The sequence below is a fragment of the Oryx dammah genome, unplaced genomic scaffold (assembly GCF_014754425.2).
Source record: "Oryx dammah isolate SB20612 unplaced genomic scaffold, SCBI_Odam_1.1 HiC_scaffold_24, whole genome shotgun sequence".
Taxonomy (NCBI): domain Eukaryota; kingdom Metazoa; phylum Chordata; class Mammalia; order Artiodactyla; family Bovidae; genus Oryx; species Oryx dammah.
This window is the reverse complement of record NW_024070208.1, coordinates 20,633,765-20,653,306: the sequence shown is the minus strand read 5'-3', so window position 1 is coordinate 20,653,306 and position 19,542 is coordinate 20,633,765. Positions and strand designations below refer to the sequence as shown.

The following is a 19,542-nucleotide window of genomic DNA, read 5'->3' as shown; positions in this document are numbered from 1 at the left end:
TCCTCAGGTGGTTTATGGCATCTCGGTTATTGGATGTGAAAGTTCCCCCCATGAGAGATGCCCGGGTTGCCCGCCTGACCGAGCCCACACTCGCTGGGATTCCGGGACTCAGGGGCCCCCGGGAAAGCAGATGGAGGCAGTCCCGCAGGTTGGCTCCCGCGCCCCCAGCTAGATCAAGTGGCTCCGCGCAGGCAGCTGGAAGGCACCCACAGAGAGAAACCCAGCACCATGCTCAGAAAGCTCCACTCCATCCTTCACTCCGGCCCGCACAAGAAGGCAGAGGCGGCCGAGAGCCCTTGCTACCACGGCCCCAGCCCCGGCGTCAGGCTGATCCGCAGCAGCTCCGTGTACGTGGTCGGGGACCACGGCGAGAAGTTCAGCGAGTCCTTAAAGAAATACCGCAGCGCCGGCAGCATGGACCCCAGCCTGTACTACCTGCAGCAGGAGGGGGACCGCGCGTGGATGCTCTCGCGCACCCAGGACTGCCTGCAGTACTTGCAGGAACTGCTGGCCTTGCGCAAGAAGTACCTTAGCAGCCTGAACGACCTGAAGCCCAGCCGCGCCCCAGGCGTCTCCTCCACCTCCTCAAAATCCTCCAGGGGCGTAAAGAACTCCACCGCCAAAGAAATGAAGGTAAGTGCCACCCTGGACTTCCCTGGTGGCTCAGATGGTAAAGAAATTACCTGCAATGCAGGAGACCTGGGTTCGATCCCTGGGTCAGGATGATGCCCTGGAGGAGGAAATGGCAGCCCACTCCAGTATTCTTGCCTGGAGAATCCCATGGACAGAGGCGCCTGGCGGGCTATAGTCCATGGGATCAGTTAGACATGGCTGGACAACTAACACTTTTCACTTTCTTTCAAGTGCCCCCAAGAAATGCTATGGACAAGAGCATTTTTCTGAGAGGCGAGTGGGAATCCTGGTTCCTCCAAGCATAGCTTAATTAATCTGCGTGTTAATTAATCTGGGCACCAGCTCCAAGACCTCCGGAGAGTCTCCATGGCCATCTCCCTGGCCTGGGAAGGGTGGCTGGTCCCATGTTGAGTTTTCACATGGAAGCCACGGGGGAGGGACAGTTCTGGCATCCCCAGAGCAGCCCAGGAGGAGGGCTTGGGCTCCGTCTTCAGGCCAACAGCATGCCTGTCCCTTATTGCCCACTTCCTGGGTGAGAGGAGGCTTTTATGATATTTGCATAACAGCACATCACTTGAACAAATCACTTCTCAACAAGTTATTGTTGTTACTTTTATTAATACAGTCACATCTGAAAGTCCCGGTGAAAAGCGAACATTGGGAGGATTTGCTCTGTGTGAGGTGCTCAGGTACTTAGGGGACCCAGTCACAGCCTGGGAGAGAGTCTGTGAGTCCAGGAGACTGAATGACAACTTTGCTGGGCACTGGAGTCTTCCTGCCCAGGCAGACCAAGCAGGAAATCAGTGAAGGGAAGGATCCGCATCTTATGGTTTCCCTGGTGGCTCAGACGGTAAACAATCTGCCTGCAATGAAGAAGACCTGGGTGGGGAAGACCCCCTGGAGAAGGGAATAGCTACCCATTCCAGTGTTCTTGCTGGAGAACTCCATGGACAGAGGAGCTTGATGGACAACAGTCCATGGGGTCGCGAGAGTCAGACGTGACTGAGTGACTAACACTTTCACTTGTACTTATCACAGTGTTTGTACACATTATGTTTTTTGGAGGTAATTCCATTAATGCCAGAAGAGAAGTGGGGAGAAAGTCCTTTGGGATCACAGAAGAACAAGCTGAGACTCGGTGACCAGATTTTGCTAAGACCCAAATCTCATTGTTACTTGTTCCTTTGTTCCCTAAATTATTTTTTTTTAATGTCTGAAATTTGAGGCTGTTTCCAATCCCCATCAATCGTTCTCCTGAGCTCTAAGGTGTTCAGAGCAGGCCTTTCTGCCCTCTCACCCCCTACCCCATCCTGGGTGCCTCCCCAGAGTGTCCTGCAGGTCTGCAAGTCCCATTAACACTGACCAGCTGGTCTGTTACCAGATCTCTAGGGCTTGGCCTCACCCAACTGGTTTCAACTGTCTGCACTTTATCCCATGTGGGAGCAGTGTAAATAACCATTTGAACTCTCAAAGTAGGTCAGTGTTGGGGCCCATATGAAGAATCCTACTCTCAGGTATGGGTACTGATCCTGCAGCCAGCCAGTTGGAGATTTGGGGGCCTGACACCCCTCCTTCGGGGCCACCTCCTCCTTCGGAGTCATCTCCAGAGACAGAGGGGGTCACCGTGGCTTCTGGACTCCTCTCCAGCTTGACTATCCTGGGGTTCTCAGCTCCGGTTAGATTCCCTCCAGGCACTTTGTGCTTGTGGGTGTGCTAAGCTGCTTCAGTCCTGTCCGATTCTTTGCAAGCCCCTGGACTGTAGTCTGCCAGGCTCCTCTGTCCATGGGATTCTCCAGGCAAGAATACTAGAGTGGGTTGCCATGCCTTCCTCCAGGGGATCTTTCTGACCCGGGGACCGAAGCCACGTCTTTTGGGTCTCTTGCATTGGCAGGTGGATTCACTGGCACCGCCTGAGAAGCCCTGTGGTCTCTGTAGCCTTGAAATATTGAGTTTGTTCTGTCAACTTGTGTGCTAGGGAGAAAGCTGGGGACAGAGTGTGAGCACAGCTATAAACTCACAATCTTCATAACGAATAGGTACCGTGTCTTCAAATCAGTTCAGCAGAAATACTTTCTTACTTCCTAATCATTCTACAGAGGGTCTGAGAGGATTCATATACCAGCAGCATAAGGTGGCAACAGACATTGGAAAGCTGGGAGAGAACAAGCATCCACAGAAAATCAAGACGGCTCAAGAAAACACGCAAATCCTACAGCTGGGTTTGGCTTTGCACTTCCTGGGCGCTACAACGTAAAAAGAGCAGGACTTATTTCAAAATTCTGACTATCTAAGAGGAAGAACCATACCTATTGCTTACGGGAATCCAGATTTTTCCCAGGTTTAAATTCTAAGCTTTCTCATAGAGGATCTGATACCGGGAACCATGGGTGATGTCATTTGTAATGCTTTCAGTGATATTTTAGTAACAGTTCATCAATAAGTGTATCATTCCTTCTTTCCTTCCTTCACTTAACAACACATATTTGTTGAGCACATACTATGTGTCAGGAACTCTCCAAGATGCTGCTAAACGAGCCAAGGTTCTTACTCTCATGGGTGATCATTCTTGTGGGAAAGGCAGGCAGTGACCCAGGAGGCAGATTTCTGGAGGCGATTTCTCAGAGCCCTTGCGGGGGGCACCTGTCCTAGTGAGGAACCAGGGAGGGGACCTGGCTGTGTAACTCCTGCCGGGCCTTTTGGACCCAGTGGAGGATTCAGATGCTAGAGGCACGGGGGTTAGGGGGGGAACTGCACGCCCTTCCAAAATCTCTGTCAAAGTCCCCTAAAGATGTGGTGCACCCTCTGAGAGAAAAAAGCCCGCGAGGAATTAAAAGCTGTCCTGCTGTGTTTCTTGCTATTTCCCCCCTCATCCCAGGACTTTGGAAAGCAAATTGTTCTCCTTCAAGCCTGCTTTGGGGTCTGGTCTGGGACGAGACTGGCCTCAGCCCTGGCGTGTTTCTCCCCTCACCTCGTTCCCATGGTAATGTCTTCAAGCTGCCGGAGGTCTCCGGGTTACTTCCCTGCTCTCTTTTCACTCCTCCTCACCTCAACACATCACTTTCTCTCAAGCTTGGCTCTTTTTTTTTTTTTTTTTTTGAGGGGTGGTAAAATAGGCATAACACAGTATTTACCATTTTCTCTGGCATTTCATAGCACCTTAAATGAGCATTTTTCAGGGTCCTCAGATTGTGGGTAATGAAGCCTATCACAGTCAATGAATTACGAAATTAAGTGCTTTTCTTTGATATAATATACATTTCTTTTGAAGAAAAATGTGCAACCCTGTGTAATATCAAATGGTTAACTGCCAGACAGAAATCAGAGCTCTTTACCCCAGAGCTTTCTGTAAGCTTTTCCAAACGATCATTTATATAGACCCATGATAATTCAGCCCAAAGACAATAAGCCCTAATTAACATCTTTTTAGAATGCTTTTCGAAAGTAAATTAGTAGAAACTAGAAAATGCATTCCTTTAAGAGGTCATGGAGGCTCTAAAAATACTTCATTTAGAAATTAGGAGAATGCTTTTAGAAAATGTTTGACAACTATCTTTTATTTCTTAAAATATAACTCTCTTTAAAATTATTTAAAAAATTAAAATTTACCCCCCAAAATTGAAAGCTACCATTTGAACCATTTTTAAGTGTGCAGTTAATTCCCTGGCATTAAGCATAATGCTGTGCAGCCCACTACTATCCATTCCCAGAAAATTTTCATCAGCCCAGACAGAAAGTCTGGGCCCTGAAGTAGTGACTCCGCATTTTCCCTTTCCCCTCGACTTCTGGATTCTCTTTTCTGTCTCTATGAATTTGCCTCTAGGAACCTCATATAAATGGAATCGCACAGTACTTGTCAGTCTGTGACTGGCGGTTCATCCATGTTCTCAGAACCTCCTTCCTTTTTAACAGTACATGAGCTTGGGCTTTTTCAAATATTTGTTTTTATTTTATTTATTTGGCTGCACCAGGTCTTCGTTGCAGCATGCAGGATCTTTAGTTGTGGTCTGTGGACTCTTAGTTGCAGTACATGGGATCTAGTTCCCTGACCAGGGAGCGAACCTGGGACCCGTGCATTGGGAGTGCATAGTCTTAGCCCCTGAACCACCAGGGAGCTTGGGTTTTGATGGGAGGTGAGGAGGCAAAGTTTGAGATTACACCCAGGTTTTGTCCGGAGTGCTCATCAGCACTTGGGGATTGCTCCCCTGAGGATTGCTTCCCACATTTCTAGGGCCAGATGAACAGGTGAACAGCCGGCATCCCTCTGTGAGAACTCAGCCACCCAAGGGGACCTGAGTGGACCACAGTGTCTGGACCACCAGGGAGGCAGTTTGGGGTTGGCTGCAATGCACCCAAGAAACTCTGTCCAGAAGGTTTGGGAGGAAGTATTTTCCAAAGCTAAGGTTCCTGGTCACCTACCCCAGTCCGAAGAAATGTCTTTATTTCTGTGTGTCTTCTAGCTCTGAGCAGCTTGGATTCCCGATATGTCTGCCTGGATGAATGAACCAGCTCTTCAATGTGCACCTCTCCCAGCACCAATCCCCTTTCCAGCCCCCACCCCCCAACTAAAGAAATTCACCCACTACAAGCATAATTTAAACAGAGCCAGTGGAATTCTGAAGAATGCCTGCCAAATGTGATTGATTCTTATTTAAAGTAGTTTTGCTCTGATAATAGATAGCTTTCAGAATAGATTTTCTGTCATTGGCGGTTCAATCCTGGTTCATGAAATAAGACCTTGTCAACAGCAAATAGATTATTTTTTCTCCTCTACGGTAGAAAGATCTAAATCCAATTCACTTAAGAAGATTCCAAATCATCCACCTGTAAATGGCATATGGGAAGGGGAAGCAGGTCCTGGATTCCCATACACCCCTGGGAATTAGTTTTCAGTTCTGTTGGGGGGAATTTCTGCAAACATGGTGATATGAAAGTGCAGGCTTTCTGTGAGCGTCAGTTACTGGAGGCCTCTAGTCCTGGGCCTGTATCTGGTTGGCAGAGTTAAAGGGCAGTAGACATTCAGTATGAACTGCAAAGAATTTCTGTGATGCTTGGCAGAGTTTCCCAGAAGATGACAGACAGTAAAATAATCACTGATAACAGAGTATCCAATTTCTGCAGCCCCCTCAGTCAGATCACAGGATGGGAATCTACATCCCCAATCTATCTTTCAGACACCAGCTGCTTGCTCGGCTTAGCAACAACACTTCCTCCTCCCATTTCCCTTTCCATTACACCCCACTCACCCGGCTAACTTCTTGTCTTTTTAAGACAGCAGAGAAAGCACTGCCCCAGGAAGCTATTTCTCATGTCCACAGTCTAACACGGTGGATTTCTCCCTTCCCTGGGTCTGGCTCTTAACTCAGCACTTAGCTCCCAGCACCTAGCACTCAGCACACAGCACTGTAATCGTCATTCATTTGCTGTGTCTGCTACTGGCCATGAGCTCCTTGAATGGAGTCATCATGTCTTATTTATTTTTTTATCTCCAGCTTCCAGTGAAGCTCCAGGCATACAGTAACTCAATAAACAAATAACCTGAGAAACCCCAGTTGCAATTTAAGAAGAAAACTGAAAGGTTTATGGGAGACTTGGTTTTCAGTGAGTGGAAAATTATCTTTTGTTTTTAATAGAGTAGAATATATTTGGGTGTATTCAGATGAAATGATATCCTAATAATTAAAGCATCTCATGTGTAATGAATCCGAGTTTACTATCAAAAGGAAACATTTTTTTGGTAAACAGTTTTTTCTAAGTTATATTTACTCATTAAACGAAATTTATAAAACACAAAAAAGTTGAAAAAAATTGAAATAACTTAGAATCATATCATCCAGAATAATCACTCTAAAATGCTTAAATATATTTTCTTTCAATCATTTATTTCTTGTATAGTTGTAAATATGTATGATAGTGTTGCCAGATAAAATAGAGGATGTCTATTTAAATTTGGATTCAGATAAATGATGGATTTAAAAAATATAATTATGTCCATACAATATTTGGTATATATTAATACCAAAAATTTATAGCTTATGTAAAATTGAAATTTAACTGCCATTAAGTTTTTTTAGTTCCTGAATTTGGCAAACTTTAGTATGTATAAATTCACAAAATTTGGCATATACCATATACTTTTAAATAACTTATATTTTGTGTTCTTTTCTATCATTAACTTGTTTTTGAAAACTGAAGTTTTAATGGCAAAAATTTAACTCACAATCCTTTAAACAATTGTTAAACATTATGAATGAATTCATCTTACTCTGTTTATAAAGGTATCTTTTGGACAGCTCTCCTTAGTGTGTTAACAGGTCAAAGGTTAAAAGTCATTCATTTTTAAAGGTTCTTCTACATATTGTTTTCCAGAAATATTTTATAATTTATGCTTTCATCAACAGTGAATTAGAAGGCTCTTCTTATTGCATTTTATCAACACCAAGTAGTGTCATTAATTTTTAAAGTCTATTGATTTAATAGATAAACTGAATTATCTTATGTACTTTTTCTGAATTATTGCTTGAGAAAAGAATGACCTTCTTGTTTTATCAAACCAATGTGTACTCTTGATTAATGGATTACCCATTCATGTCTTTATACATTTTGGCTCTAGCAAATTTTTTTATTTATATGTATTCACATCAAGAATGTGAGCGTGTTGTCTGCCACATGGTTAAAAATATTTTAATTTTAGTTAAATTTTACTTGACATACAATTTTATCATTAAAAATATTACCAGTTTTTATGTAGTTAAATGTGTCAGCTTTTGTCTTTGATACTTCTTTGTTTCATGCTTAGAAATCCCTTGTGTGTCTCAAGGTCAGTTACATGTTTGCCATTTTCCTCCTTTTTTTTTCAGTAGTTCCATAAAAACCCCAACGCTTTTATCTATCAGCAATTTATTTTTACACATAGTGGGAATTGAGAATCCTATTTGAAATTTTTTCCCAGATAGCAAAGATTCAACACCATTTATTGACAAATCTATCCCTTCTCTCATTGGATTGTGATGTTTCACTTATCATGTGTGAAGAGTTTTATACTATGCTTCAAGGCTATTAATTCAGTTCTATTAGTTAGGCTTTGAAGAGTTTCATAAGTGTAAGCAAAAAACATTCACTTACTGTTTTGCTAAAGTGAAAGGGTCATTTAGGTGACCTTTAAGGGGAGGAGTGGAGAAGGTACCAGGTACTAGCAAAGGAAACAATGGCTTTAAGATAATGCTGGAGAAAAAAGACAGCTTGTCAGATTGTGAGTCTGCAACCTCTAATACCAAACACAGAAGAGGTACAGCTATGCTTCCAAAATGATTGTAACACTTAGCTGTAAGAGGTAATTCCCAGGCTTAGTTACACTATAGTTTGTGACAAACCCTGCCCCTCTTTTTTTATCTTTTTGGTCTGATTTTCTCAGCTCTATTGTCTACATCACTATCTGGTTGTTGTTCAGCTCTGACAAGTCTACCAATAGCTTATCTATTGAAAATGTGGATGTGGACGTGTGTACATATGTATTTAAATTTCAATGATTAAACCTTTCCCCAGGTTGTCAGATCTATAGTTATTTATTTATTTTTTTACTGAAGTATAGTTGACATACAGTGTTGTGCCAATCTCTGCTGTACAGCAAAGTGACTCAGTTATACACATGTATACATTCTTTTCAACATTCTTTTCCATTATGGTTTATCACAGGATATTGAATATAGTTCCCTGTGCTATGCCATAGGACCTTGTTATTTATCCAACCTATATCTAATAGCTTCCATCTGCTAATCCCAAACTCCCAGTCCTTCCCACCTCCCTCCACCTTGGCAACCATGAGTCTGCTCTTTATGTCTGTGAGTCTGTTTGTGGTTTGCAGATAGGTTCATTTGTGCCATATACAGTTCTTGTTTCTTAAGCTCCCATTCTTTTTATCATAAACCTCTCTTCAATGATGGGTACATATTTCCCTAGGTGTTGTGATATAAAAGGGAAAAGTATAACTCTGGACTTGATTGTAAATAGCCATTCCAAGGATGGCAGAAGCAAAGAGGATGTATTTGAGCTTCTAAAGCTTATCCTGAAGGGCTTCTTTTGAGAACATTACATTGCTTATGGAAAAATTTAAACTGTTTTGCATTTCATTTCACCCAGCTGAATGAGCCAAGGGAAAATGATCTCCGCAAGCCAGCCAGACCAGTTCCACACTTGATCCTGTAAATTTCATTGCAATGCATTGACATTTTGATTTCCAGATGTTTTTAGCTCAACGTTGTATTATCAATACTCCATGAAAATAAGGGGTACAGAGTTCTCAAATTTTGTCAAGTTAAATCCAAATGTATAAGTTAGCATAAAACCTATAGCATAAAACATAAAAACTGTTGGAGAATATAAACATTAGATGATAGCATGTATACAGCATACATTTATCCATTCAACAAATTACTCTGTGTCAGGCATTGAAATAGGTGCCCGACGTTCATAGATGGAAAGACAGCCCATCTGCCCTGATACAGCCCATCACCTGAAGCGCCATAATCTCAGCATCTGGCCTGAACCACACTGTGTTGAAAGAGAAATGGGTAGAATAACAACAAGACTGTTGGAGGCTGGGTGTATCCTACAGCCTGTGTCATGTAGGTAGTGGCTGGCAATGAGCGAGAGAGTCAGTTGCACAGTCGTGTCCGACTCTTTGCGATTCCATGGACTGTAGCCGGCCCTACTCCTCTGTCCATGGAATTCTCCAGGCAAGAGTACTGGAGTGGGTTGCCATTTCCTTCTCCAGGGGATCTTCCCGACTGAGGGTTCAAACCCAGGTCTCCTGCATTGCAGGCAGATTCTTTACCAACTGAGCCACTAGGGAAGGAATTGAATATCTATCCAAAGACAATCTGTAAGTGTGATTTGCCAAAGCTATTTCATAGACAAGGCTGAGAATCATGAGTCTGTCATATGACATCCCTTATATGCGGTATCTAAAAGGAAATGATGCAAATGAACTTACTTACAAAACAGAAAGAGACTCATAGACTTGGAGAACAAACTTGTGGTTGCTGCAGGGAAGGATGGGGGAAGTGATAGGGAGTTTAGGAGGGTCAGGGGCACACTATATATATGCTCTGTTGAAAATGGATAACCAACAAGGACCTATACCTGTTGTATAGCCCATGGAACTCTGCTCAGTGTTATGTGGCAGCCTGGATGGGAGGGGAGTTTGGGGGAGAAGGGATCCATGTATGTATATGACTGAGTCCCTTCCCTGTTCACCTGAAACGATCATAGCATTATTAATCGGCCATACCCCAAAACAAAACGAAAGGTTCAAAAACAACAAGAATCGTGGGCCTGGTGTGTGGCTATGAGGGTTTCATACAATGTTGCTGTCCACATAAACACAGAAAAGCAGTGCCCATGTCTCTGCTACAGGGTGAAAGTGTCAGAGAGGAGGTACCACGTGAGGTGATCCCTGGGGAGGTGAGGGGGTTGGGCCCCAAGCATGAGAAGGGAGGAGGCGGCGCGATGTTTCGTGGTGGTCCTCTTGGCTTTGGGTGGGCTTAGAACCTATCCAACCTACCCTAACCTCTGACAAAATGTTGCTGCTTACACCTGCATGTTGGTTTTGGAGCATCCAAACCTCTTGGAGACAAATACTGACAGATCCCAGAAGAAAGTAAGCAGACTGGAGAAGCTGAAGGACCCAAAGGGCAGGTGAGAACAGGCAGGATGGGAGCGGATGTGAAATGCAGAAAGATACACTGCCTTGGGGGACTCAAACATTACAGTGAGAAATACAGTGGAGTTTGGTTTGGAAAAGTGCAAGGGTTTCATCTGGGGAAAGTAATCTGAGACCCAGGCTTGTTGTGAAGGAGTCGGACATGGAGGCTTGGAAAATGATGACCTTAAGGCCACTGAAGGTTAAATGTGAAAGGCAAACTTGAGTGGAGTTGGCAACGTAATACAGATGCTCTCAGAGAAAGCTCGTTGCCCTGGGGCTGCGCAGGCTGAAAGAACACGAGCCCTGTGACACTCAGGCTTGAGCAGGTGCCCCAGAAAGCAGGTGTGTAGCAGTCTTTCCAAAGAAGTAGCTGAAAAACTCTGGGCCAGGAAAAGTCAGAATGGGAAGGAAGGTAATCCACTTTTATTTCAGAGTATTGAGTTCAGAGAGGGAGAACTATTTTGGCTCTCACCCAATGGTGCGGGTGACTGAAGTCCCATCTTGTCCAACCGTCGTTTTGTAAAGTAGATTTTCTGTGATCTTAGCCTGAGCCCTAAACCCTGAGCTTCAGCTGACATAGCTCTTGTGTTGGTGGTCTCACTTGGAGACCAAGAGAATGTCTTAATAGAGGCGAGAAAGGCCCAGGGAAGCTGCAGGAAAGGCGGGAAAAGTCAGAATCAGCCTGAGTTTGAAAAAGAACTTGAAAAGGCCCAAGGAGCCTGGACTTGCAGGTTAGCCTTGGAGTCACCAAGCCAGGCTCGTCTACCTAATTCACATGAAACCCAAACACTGAGATGCCAGGGTTTGCAGCCAAGAGAAGGTTTATCCACAAGGCAGCCAAACGAGGAGATGGGGGACAAAATCAGATCGGCCTCCAGGAAAGAAAGGGGCTCAGGTATTTATAATGTTTTCTTCATTCCTGGGTTGTGGCCAATTACCTGTGCCTATTACTTTTGGGTTGCTGCTGCTAAGTCGCTTCAGTCGTGTCCAACTCTGTGCAACCCCATAGACAGCAGCCCATCAGGCTCCCCGTCCCTGGGATTCTTCAGGCCAAGAATACTGGAGTGGGTTGCCATTACCTTCTCCAATGCATGAAAGTGAAAAGTGAAAGTGAAGTCGCTCAGTCGTGTCCGACTCTTAGTGACCCCATGGACTGCAGCCCACCAGGCTCCTCTGTCCATGAGATTTTCCAGGCAAGAGTACTAGAGTGGGGTGCCATTGCCTTCTCCTACTTCTGGGTTACCTTGGTGGATTTCTGTTCTTTAGGGCTCTGATTGGATACCCCCTAGGAAATTTGTTTTAGATGAGTGTTCAGTCCTGTTCTATCTATTCAAAATAATTCTAGATGGGATCCTCTCACCTGGCCAATTAAAAATACCTGCTCTGAGGCTGGCCATAGATTTAAGTTTTCTCTTAGGGTCATTTAAACTCAATCGGAGTGATGAGCTAAGTCTTAATAAAAAAATTAACTTCTCATTTATTAAAAGGAAAACTCCTACAATTATGGGGAGGATCTACATGGTTAACACCAGGCTATGGTCATTTAAGTTTAAAGGCTCCTCTATGTTGGGAATGGTTAAATCATACTAAAAATGATCAACCTGGTAATTATGAGACAAGGCTGGGTGCTTTATGAACTATGCCGGTTATTACCCTTAGAGTGATTGGTATGGAACTCAGTGGATTTGTGGTACTGATTTATGGCCTTGACATCTACAGGGATGATACGAAGGTGTAGCCTGGGATTCCCATGAATTTAAGGTCATACATGTTAACAAATTACAGGTAACCCCAACCAATCTACCATTAGTATGATCCCAGTGAGTCAAAGATCTGTATTCTACTGGTATGACCATTTAGCAGCTTGTGTGTGTGTGTGCCTTCGGTGGGGTTGGAGGATGTAATTGACCTTGACAACTTTCATAAGCTTTAAATGATAGTAACCGGGCTATTAGCCTAATGAATTCTGATATCTCTATGATGAGAAAGGCAGTGCTACACAACTGCAAGACCCTTGACACCTTACAGCATCTCAGGGAGATATCTGTGCTATAATTCAAACTGAATGCTGTATTTTTGTACCTGATAAATCCTTTAATGTAACACATTTGAACCACATGAAAAATCTGCTCTAAATGACCCATTCCCTAGTCTTGACAATCATTAAAAAAAAAACTTGACAATCATTAAAAAAAAAAATGGTGTGGGAGGCTCATGGCTAAAATATTTACTTTTAATTCCACTAATGTTATTAACTATACCATCTGTATTTTGCTTGTTCACAAGATTATTATTTCTTGTATTACCAAGTATATGACTGAGCCTTCAACGGGAATGATGCCTAGACTTGAAGCAGTTGATCAAATGTATAGTTCAATATATGATCAATGATTGTAATAGTGTAACTCTAGAAGGCAATGGCACCCCACTCCAGTACTCTTGCCTGGAAAATCCCATGGACGGAGGAGCCTGGTAGGCTGCAGTCCACGGGGTCACTAAGAGTCGGACACGACTGAGTGTCTTCACTTTCACGCATTGGAGAAGGAGGTGGCAACCCACTCCAGGGTTCTTGCCTGGAGAATCCCAAGGAAGGCGGAGCCTGGTGGGCTGCCATCTATGGGGTCTCACAGAGTCGGACACGACTGAAGTGACTTAGCAGCAGCAGCAGCAGCAGGTATTTATGGGATAAAGAAGCAGGGTGGCCTGGGGCTTTGGGAGCTTGGGGAATAGTGACTGGAAATAAGGAAAAAAAGGAGCAAGTGTATTCTGTGCAGGCACAGCTAGGGTACAAGCCTCTGCCTGCTCAAAAATGCAGGCGCTTAGCATCATCTGAGGGAGAAAGAGCTGTCTCAGCCACGTCCTGATGGTCAGATAGCAGCTGGTCAGATAAGGCATTCAAGGCAGAGGGTCTAGCAAGAGAAAACACAGGAGCTGCCTCCAGAGATAAGCCTTCCGGTCATCTGACTGTGGGAGGGTGGCCTGGCCGGCTGAGTCCATGCAGACTGTCAACCAGCCCCTTAGTTTTCCATCCCCGTCCTTGGTGTCCCTGGTAATGCCAAGTCTGGAACATTTCTGGTTTTAAGGGTCAGATTGTCCCCCTTTCCAAGTGCTTCCGATTCTGCCCCGCGGCCCGCCCCATGCCCGCCCCCTGTGGCTCTCTGGAAGGCAAGTTCCTCTTCTCTGTTACAGCAATTCCTCCTCTTCAACTGCTTTCCATTTGCCAGGAACTCTTGGGTATCTCTCTCACTGACCACCTCTCTCTTGTTCTCTTTGTCTTTGAGTTTTAACTGCTTCCCTACTTTCACTTTCATTTGCTCTTTGAACGGGGCAGGATAACTACATATGAACAGTTTTCCACTTTTAACAGAAAAGGTTCAGTATATTTTGAGGTACTTCAAAAATTTTCTCCAAGAATGCTGCTCACAAATATAAAAGGAAAAAAAAATTCTGCTATTTAAAGATGCTCTTGGGAATCAGCTGGTGGCCCAGTGGTTGGGACTCTGTGATTCCACTGCAGGGGACATGGGTTAGATCCTTGGCCAGGGAGCTAAGATCCTGCAAGCTGTGGCATGGCCAAAAAAAAAAAAAAAAAGTCCCCTAGTGGTATAAAATGCGTTTTTGTTGTTGTTCAGTCACTCAGTCATATCTGACTCTTTGTGACCCCATGGACTGTAGCATGCCAGGCTCCCCTGGCCTCCACTATCTTCCAGAGTTTGCTCAAAAAATGTATATATTTCACCAAAATCTTATGCGTGTATAAAGATGTCATCCTTTAGTTTCCTAACATGCAAATCTGTGATTAAATCACTTTCATTTTTAGTACCATCCCACTTTCAAAAGGGTTTCCCTGATAGCTCAGTTGGTAAAGAATCTGCCTGTAATGCGGGAGACCCTAGTTCAATTCCTGAGTCGGGAAGATCCCCTGGAGAAAGGATAGGCTACCCACTCCAATATTCTTGGGCTTCCCTTGTGGCTCAGCTAGTAAAGAATCCGCCTGAAATGCAAGAGACCTGGGTTGGATCCCTGGGTTAGGAAGATCCCCTGGAGAAGGGAAAGGCTACCCACTCCAGTATTCTGGCCTGGAGAATTCCATGGAGGAGTCCATGGGGTCACAAAGAGTCAGACACGACTGATCAACTTTCACTACTTTCACAATGCACACAAAAAATAAAAGAACACTATACTTGGTCCAAAGAGCCCAGGTTAACACCTATTGTCTCTCTTTTTCCTCCGAGTTCTCTCACTTCCTACATTCTTTGGGGAGGTTTTGTTTGTAATTAGTTCACATGTTGATTCTGTGCCTTTTGTTCCGAGTTCTCCCCCAAAGTCCACCACAGTGCTTGGACTTCCATGATGCCAGTCACTGGTGACTGACTGGGGGCTGTTGTGAAGATGGTGATGGTGATGAAGAGGAAGGGGAGGAGGAAGGTGGCGGGGGCGGGGGGGGAGGAGGAGGAGGAGGAGGCTATCCTGAAGGAGAATGGATCAGGGCAGAACCCGGAACCTGGTCTGACTTTCAGTAGATTTCTTAAACTCTTTATATTGTATTAATATCATTGCTTTCACTTTTCAAACAATCATACCAATTTGTCTTCAGCGTTGGCCACTTTTTCTACTGACACCTCTTTTGGGGTGTTTTATTTTCAACATATCTCATCCTCTCTTTTCTGCTGTGAGCATCTCATCACCTGCCCCGGGGAACTGGACAATCTCCCAATTGGGCTTATTTGCAGGGGACAGGCCAAAGAAAGACAATTATTTTGCTTAATGGTGGATAACAGTCCCTGACCAAGACAGAGGCCGATCGACTCACCCTTTCATACCCCCGCCCCCACGCGCCTCGCCTCCCCTTGAGACAACGGAAAATCCACCGACTATAGCATCTGTGGATCTGGAGTATCTACCTTCCTTTCAGGGGCACTTCAAATTTACGTGCAAACCCGCACCATCTCTTAAACGTTTAGTTTTAGCAACTTTGGTCCTTTTCAGCATCCCTTGTGGAGGGCGCTCCGAGCTGGGCTGGCTCGTGCAGCTCTGCCCCTTCCCTCTGCCTTCACCTCTAGCCGAAACCCACCCCCAAGAAGTACTCCCAGTTCAGCGCGGACGTGGCGGAGGCCATCGCCTTCTTTGACTCCATCATCGCAGAGCTGGATACGGAGAAGCGGCCCCGGGCTGCGGAGGTGGACCTGCAGAATGAAGACGTGGACTTCGATGGTGAGTGCCATCCCCGCCGGCGGGAGGTAGGGGTGTCGTGGGGTCTGTGGACTGGACTTCCCCTGATAAAGGGTCAACTCTCATCTGCAAGCCAGAGCCTGGCCCTGAGCTCGCTCTATGCCCTGGAGTCCTGGCTTTGGCCTCCCCCCACACTGGGATACCCCCTTTAACCCTCGGTGCCCTGTTTAGACAAAAACTCCTCTGTGGGGCTTCCCTGGTAGCTATCTGGTAAAGAATCTGCCTGCAGTGCAGGAGACCCTGGTTCAGTTCCTGGGTTGGGAAGATCCACTGGAGAAGGGATAGGCTACCCACTCCAGTATTTTTATTAGTTCACATGTTGATTCTGTGCCTTTTGTCCTGAGTTCTCCCCCAAAGTCCACCACAGTGCTTGGACTTCCATGATGCCAGTCACTGGTGACTGACTGGGGGCTGTTGTGAAGATGGTGATGGTGATGAAGAGGAAGGGGAGGAGGAAGGGGGGAGGAGGAGGAGGAGGAAGGGGCTTCCCTGGTGGATCAGCTGGTAAAGAATCAGCCAGCAATGCAAGAGACCTGCGTTCCATCACTTGGTAGAGAAGATCGCCTGGAGAAGGGAACAGCTACCCACTCCAGTATTCTGGCCTGGAGAGCTCTTTCATGGGTAGAGGAGCCTGGTGGGCTATAGTCCTTGGGGTTGCAAAGAGTTGGACATGATTGAGGATGCACACAGGTATAGTCCATGGGGTCACAAAGAGTCAAACACCACTGAGTCTTTCTCTGTGGTCCATTTTTCATAGCTGAGGTGGGGTGGAATTTTTACGGCTCTATGAGGGAAAGCAATAGGGCAACAGTTCAAGCAAGGGATGAGGTGGGGAGTTGTTAAATGGGTACAGAGTATCAGTTTTGCAAGATGAAAAAGTTGTGGAGACCTGTCCCTCAATGATGTGAGTATACTCAACGTGACTGAATGTAAACTACAAGATGCCTCAGAGGGTACACTTTATGTTCTGTATCTGTTACCAGAATTGAAAAAAGAAGAAAAGGGAATGAAAGTGAAAGTGAAGTCGCTCAGTTGCATCTGACTTTGCAACCCCATGGCATATACAGTCCATGGAATTCTCCAGGCCAGAATCCTGGAGTGGGTAGCCTTTCCCTTCTCCAGGGGATCTTCCCAACCCAGGGATTGAACCCAGGTCTCTCTGCATTGCAGGCTGATTCTTCACCAGCTGAGCCACAAGGGAAAAGGGAATAGACACATTATATTATTTAACCTATATATTTGATTATGCAGGTTGGGCCTGGACAGCACTGTTTGCTAGACCTGACTCTGATCCGTCACCATTTGTTACCCCTCTGCACCCTAAGCCCCCCTGCCACAGTGCTCCCTCTGTGGCCCCCACCGGCCACCACTCTGCAAGGGTGTGGAGGGCGGGAGAGGGCCAGAGTGCTTGCTCAAGCCCAGCTTGGATTGTTGGAGAGCGTGGGGTGGGGTTGAAGGTGATGCTCGTCTCCTGGCCAAGGTGTGTCACTGGCTGCCTCCTGATGGAGAGCAGATGACTCCACCACTTTCAAGGCTTGAGCCCACATCCAGGATTCAGCTGTCAGCTTCTTCAGTCTTTGACTGGCCCTCAGGGCATCTCTGGTGGGTCAGTGGTAAAGAATCTGCCTATGATGCAGGAGACTTGCCGGAGATGCAGGTTCAATTCCTGGGTCAGGAAGATATCCTAGAGAAGAGGGCATGGCAACCCCCCCCGGTATTCTTGCCTGGGAAATCCCATGGACAGAGGGGCCTAGTGGGCTGCAGTCCACGGGGTCACAAAGAATTGGACGTGACTGAAGTGATTGAGCATGCACATCCGTTGAGTCCATAAGTGTTATCTTCAGAGTTAAATTTTTTTTAACGGAAATGACTTTATGTTTTTTTTCTCTGATAACAAGAATAACATATGTTCATTGTGAATCAAGTGAGTCAAACAACATACCAAAGTATAAGGAAGAAAGTAAAACATTTGGCCTGTAATTCTACCACTTGGAGATAATCACTGTTAACGTTTTCGTGTATGTTCTTTCAAAAAGGTTTAAACATAGACTCACTTTATTATTCTTTTTAAACAAAAACAAATTCTCTTGCCTATTTTTTTCATCCACTCTTTTCACTTAATTTACAATACATCGAGGGCATCTTTCCAAGTCCGAAAACATAGGTCTATGCACTTATCTTTAATGGACACATGCTTGAGCATTTTCTCTCTGCCTGGTAATTGCAGAGTTGAATCCTTCCCTTTGGTTGGCTCTCTGGGTCTTCCTGGAGGCTCAGATGGTAGAGAATCCGCCTGCAATGCAGGAGACCCAGGCTCGATCCCTGGGTCGGGAAGATCCCCTGGAGAAGGAAATGGCGATCCATTCCAGGATTCTTGCCTGAAGAATTCCACGGACAGAGGAGCCTGGAGGGGTTCAGTCCATGGGGTCGCAGAGGACTGGACACGACTCAGTGGCTAAGCATGAGCACGCTGGCACAAGCTGGGCCTTCCTAAGCATTTGCTATTTTACGTGTGTATTTACTGTGAGTTCTCAGCCCGAGCTGCCCTCTCCGGGACCTTCTGCTCCCCTCTCCTCCCCATGGTGAGTCCTCCTTTCCCGGGGCCCGGCTTCTCTCTTCCAGTGGCCACCAGCTCCCGGGAGCATAGTCTGCACTCCAACTGGATTCTCAGGGCACCCCGACGGTGCTCCGAGGACATCGCGGGGCACAGGACAGCCGGCCAGGTCCGGAGGAGCACCGAGCGCCGGACCATCGGCACGCAGAGGAGACTCGAGAGGCACCCCATCTACTTGCCCAAGGCTGTGGAAGGGGCCTTCAGCACTTTGAAATTTAAGCCCAAAGCCTGCAAAAAAGAGTAAGTGCTTGGGCCACAGACTGTAACCAAGATGCTCTCATGTCCACCAGACTCTTGCAGGGTGTGCTCCTTAGGTGCCCTGAACCCCATCCTGCATGGAAAAATTCTTCCTATATGGGGGGAGGGAGGTCTTAGTTAAAAATTTTTGTAATAGCTTACACATATATTTTAGCTTGGTTCATCTCTGTCCCCAGCCTTAACTATCCCTTTAGCTCTGGGTCTGCCTCCCTTTCTGGCCACTTAGCCCTCATGCTTTGTCCATCCTGTTTCATTGTTTCCCCCAAATTTCACTGATACTCTGTGTGCTACAGATTTTTAATGACAGTTTGGGGTTGAAGCAGGCATAGCACCACGAGGTAACCAACCCTGAACCAATTAGATGGTCCTGCCGTAGACAGGCATCACCAGGCTGGGATGAAGGGCTTCCTCCTGGCAGGGTCTGTGCTGGCCGTCTTGTCATCATCTCTTGGCCTCTTTCCCTGCAGATCCTCCTCTCCCAAGACGAGTTTCCATCTCTAACTCCCAAATCCCTGGGACTCACTCCTTCAAAGAAATACGCGCACACTTGCTCTGGCCACCCCGGGCCACTCTGCAGGGAGTTTACCTCTCACAATAGAAGCACCTGTCTCGGCTTACCCTCCTGTCTTTTGTTTTTCTGCAAGAGCCCTCCAACTCTGATGGGTTCAGGGGTTTTCTAAATGGCCCTTTCCCTCCTCCATAATAAAGGACCATGTGCTGGACATATTAAGCCAGGACTCAGCCCTCATCTCCCATCCTTCCCCTCCAAGGCCAGGTCCCCCCACAACCCTACAGTGACACAGCTCTGTCCTCCGCCCAGCACAAGGGGAGCATCCAACAGGCTCCATCAGAAGGGTAAATCAGGGCATCCTTTCCCCGTGCGACCAGCCAAGCCAATCCAAAGCCCTCTGCCTCATTCCTCCCTTCCAGCCTCGGGAGCTCCAGACAGATCCTCTTCAACTTCTCGGGAGAAGATACGGACTGGGACTCGGAGCTCTTTGCACCAGAGCCCCCGGCATCCCTGGGAGAGGACCACTATGAGACGGAGAACCCCCGAGGGCAGTGGCTGCTTCGGGAGCAACTCTGGGAGCGGATGGTGCCCTGA

The 19,542-nt window shown here is 46.1% G+C and overlaps 1 protein-coding gene across 1 annotated transcript; it reads left to right on the top strand.

Moving 5' to 3' along the window:
* The first annotated feature begins 228 nt into the window (after nucleotides 1-228).
* On the top strand, nucleotides 229-19,542 carry CUNH13orf42 (chromosome unknown C13orf42 homolog). The gene is made up of 4 exons (XM_040266984.1): nucleotides 229-633; nucleotides 15,397-15,547; nucleotides 18,188-18,419; nucleotides 19,368-19,542. Exons 1-4 carry the CDS (start codon nucleotides 229-231, stop codon nucleotides 19,540-19,542), a joined length of 963 nt encoding a protein of 320 aa, XP_040122918.1.